The sequence below is a fragment of the Acanthisitta chloris genome, unplaced genomic scaffold (assembly GCF_000695815.1).
Source record: "Acanthisitta chloris isolate BGI_N310 unplaced genomic scaffold, ASM69581v1 scaffold12089, whole genome shotgun sequence".
NCBI classification, from domain to species: Eukaryota; Metazoa; Chordata; class Aves; order Passeriformes; family Acanthisittidae; genus Acanthisitta; species Acanthisitta chloris.
This window is the reverse complement of record NW_008693123.1, coordinates 8,238-12,040: the sequence shown is the minus strand read 5'-3', so window position 1 is coordinate 12,040 and position 3,803 is coordinate 8,238. Positions and strand designations below refer to the sequence as shown.

General features: G+C 53.1%; 1 protein-coding gene across 1 annotated transcript in view; it reads left to right on the top strand.

The window, feature by feature from the left end:
* Positions 1-2,337: 2,337 nt before the first annotated feature.
* SNX1 (sorting nexin 1) overlaps positions 2,338-3,803 on the top strand; it is a gene marked incomplete at its 5' end in the record, with an annotated part of 9,366 nt that continues 7,900 nt past the window's right edge. The window contains 3 exons of the mRNA XM_009082960.1: positions 2,338-2,428; positions 2,499-2,601; positions 3,507-3,643. Of these exons, the coding sequence (XP_009081208.1) occupies positions 2,338-2,428; positions 2,499-2,601; positions 3,507-3,643 (331 nt within the window). The remainder of the gene's footprint in view (positions 2,429-2,498; positions 2,602-3,506; positions 3,644-3,803) is intronic.

The window sequence follows — 3,803 nt, the reverse complement described above, 5'->3', positions numbered from 1 at the left end:
TTTCCCAAGCTGAATCCCTCCCCAGCCAGCCACTGGCCTCCTGTTCGTGGGATTGGCTTCTTCATGGAGTGAGGATCTCTGTTAGAGGGGCCACGGGGGCTCTTTCAGCAGGCTGGAATGCTGCGGGGTTGGTTTCCTGACCTCTGAGACTGGTCACATTGCCACAGCAAGGGCTTACACTGTGGCCTTTGCCCTTCTCCCAGGGCTTTTCCAGCCTGCCTCGTCCACTGGCCCCGCAGGAGAAGTTGGTGCCTGTGGCAGGAAGCACTCCAGGAATATTTTGCAGTTTCCCAGCCTGGGGAGGCCCATGGCTGTGACTGAACTTGCTGGGAATGGTCTGGCCAAACTTCTCCTGCCACCTGCACGGCACCAGAGCTGTCTCTGCCCTGCTCCTGGTGCAGCTTCTGCGTGGTGTGCTGGAGCCATGTTCGTGTTTCCAGTGGCTTTGCAGCAGGGAACAAGGCAGGTCTGGGGAGGTGTGGGTAGGCTGTGACCTTGTGAGGATGAAACTCTTGCACTGGTCTGGGCAAAACAGAGCAGCTGTGTCTGTTTTGAAAATAACCTGGGGAGGTGCTGGTACCTCTGGCAGGCATCAGGCCGTGGAGATGGTCTGAAACCTCTCAGGACCCTTCTGTGGTGAAGAACTGGAGGATGCAGTAGGAGGCTCATTGCTTTGTGGCCCACCCAGAGGGGTGAGCGCTGCAGGGTTTCATGTGGAGGGGGAGGCTGGTGAGCTGCAACTGCTTATCAGGTGCTTTGTGTTGTTGTTGAAGCAACTTTCGTAACTAATACTTGGCTGTTCTGTGCAACCTGGTGGCTTTGCTTGTCTCTCTGCCCTTGAGCTTGAGCAAAACACTCTCTCTGAAGCAGGGGAGGGAGATCTCCCAGCTGCTGGTGATCAGCACTTGGACATCAGGCTGTAGCTAGTAGAGAAGTGTTTGGATCAGACACAAATATAACCAGAACTGGACCTCACCTGTCTGTTGACAGAGGTTGGATCCCTACATGACCACATCCCTCTCTTGGGGTGCCCTCAAGGGGAGTGTCAGGCTGGCACAGGGGCACCTCTGCCTGCACAAGTGATGCTGTGGTGTGCTAAGTCCCACTGGTGTGTCCCAGGCCCATCTAAAAGAGGCCACAGCTCTTCTGTAGTAGCAGATGAAGAAGTAGGAACAGGGTGTGGTGGTTTCATGGTCTGAGGAACTAAACTTAAGGCAAACTGGGAAGGAGTCATGGTAGGAAACTGCCTTGTCCGTGCAGGGTGAGGCTTCTCTACCAGCTTGCAGAGCTCCTGCAGCAGCAGAAGGACCTGTGAGAGCTCTGCTCCTGGTAGGTCACGGGTGGTAGCAGCACTCTTGTTGGCTTGGGTGACAGTCTGAGGGACCCTGTGGGGTCTGGGGTGGGGTGTTTGGTGTGGGGGATTCTGCTCTCCACCACTGGCAGATGTACCTTGATCCTCTGACTGCTGTTGGGTGTGATTCCTCCTCTAGGAAAACATCCTAAAATGTGGCAGGTCTTGCCCTCAAACAGCACTGGTGTTTTAGCACCCAGAGATGTGAGCCTGCCTTAAAGAGGAGCTGCCTCAGCACTGCTTCACTCCTTCAGGAGCAGCAGGATCCGATGGTGTTTCCTTGCCGGAGAGAGTGCCAAGGAGGCTATCGGTTCGGTGTCACTGCTAATAGAGCTTCATTTACTGCCTCTTAAAGACCTGTTCTGTTCTCTGCCAGCATCTACAGAATAGTACCTGCTGTCCCATTCTTCTCAGATTGTCTGTCTGCCTGAAAAATGAGGGATGATTTGGGATTGTCCATAGCAGGAGTGCAGGCGCAGCTCTGCCTTCTGGTGGGGTGAGCTGGTTGGCATACAAGCTCTCTGGTGGGCTTTCACCTCATCCCCAAGCCTTCTCCCAGCAGCCAGGACAGCCCTTCCCAGTGAATCCATCTGCCCAGGAGGCAGTTTGGCTGGTGGAGGCGTGAGAACTGCCGGCACGAGTTATGCTGCTGACAGGGCTCATGTGGTCCCTTCGGGCAAGCACATCGTGCAGGTCTGTGCTGCCAGCTCTGCCAGCTTGACTTTCCCAAGGGATCTCTGCAGTGAAGTGCAGGAGGCTCCCTGGAGCTGCTTACCTGCCCCATGGGGTGTTGTTGGGGCTGGAATGGCAGGGCCAGTTGTGCTGTGAACAGCAGTGCTCGCCATACCCAACTGTCCTCACCTGTGGCAGTCGCACTTGGCCCATGCGTTGGCACATCCCAGTGACCTCTGAGCTGCTCCTGTTCTGCAAAAATCAAGGTGGAAACTGGCTTTGGAGTTTGGTGTGACACTTGGTGTGCTTACCAGTGGCAGAGGTGGTGATGCTGATGGGTGGGTGGAAGGGAAGCAGGCTGGGGCGTCCTCTGGCCGTGCTGCTCGCACCGTGGTGACCAGGAAGGTAATGTGTTTGCTCCTTCATCCTTCAGTGTAAATAACCTTATGTCTGTGTGCTTCTAATTCTCTTGCAGAGCAAGCCCACGGCCCCAAAAAGGGAATCTCTTCTCCCTGTGAGCAGCACCTCCAAAGAGAATGGGGTTCGTGTGGAGCAGGACGATCAGGACCTATTTGCAGGTGAGTCGGTGTTTGCTGGGGCTCTCTGAGCTCCAGGCCTGGAGTGATCTGCTTTGGGCCATGGATATTTCAGGAATATCACAAGTCCTTATCTCACACTCCAGCCTGTTTTATTTAGCCTGCTTGCTCTGGTGGTGTGTTTGGGAAGGTCAGAGTGGCCTCCTCCACATCTCTAGATAATCATGCCACAGGATTAACTGTTTGGGAACTGAAGAGGATTAAAATGGGCTTTGCTTTTGTTGCTTTAAGCCCTAAGATGGTGAGTGTCTCCTCAGAGTTAAAAGACTTTTGTTCTCCACCTTCTCCTTCTACGCCAGTAGAGGAAGCATCTCTAGTAGAGACTTGGCTGTTCCCAAGGAATAGGAAAGACAACAACCCTCAGAAGGCTCAGACCTTCCCCAGCCCCTGCATGGCGGGACACCTCTGGCAGTCAATTCTGGAGACATCTGCCAAGAGATGGAAGTTTTTACCTCCTCTGGATGGAGAAGTGGCCTGGGAAGGAGCCTTTCTTCTAGACTGGGCTGTGTGCTGAGTGAAATCCAGCTCAGCTTTAGCTGCTCCTGTGTGCAGCTCCTCTAGCACACAGCAGGGAGGTGATCAGCAAGGAGGTGATGTCTGTCTGGCTGCTTCTGGAATAAGAAGTTCATTGGATTAACACGATGTTCTCCAGCAGGATTGATCAAATGCTCTTACTGCAGTGACGGTGCATTGAGTCGTGCTCTTCCCAATGCTTACAGGTGTCCTCCCTATGGATTTTTTTTTTTGCTAATTGTTACTCTATTGTAACAATTGTATTGTATTGTAACTCCTGTTACTCCCTAGGTCCCATGTACCAGAGACTATTGGCATTACCTTTCCAGGCACTCCAAGGAGAGAGGCTGACCCTTACAAACTTCTCTTGACAGATGCCACTGTGGAACTGTCTCTTGACAGCACGCAGAACAACCAGAAGAAGGAGGTGGCCAAATCATCCAACCCTGCTCCCTCATTAAATGTAGCTGCAAGTTCTCCTTCTAGAAATCCTCCAAAGAGCTATGAGGAGGTGAGAATTACTCTTCCAGCCTGTCCTGCTGATTCCAGACTGTCCTTGGCAGGAACCTGTCCATTCACTCCCTTGTAAACATGCAGCTTCAATGATGCAGTTAATGTAATTGCCATATCGGGTGCCCTGGCTCATATGTCAGCCCATCAGCCTGGGGCTG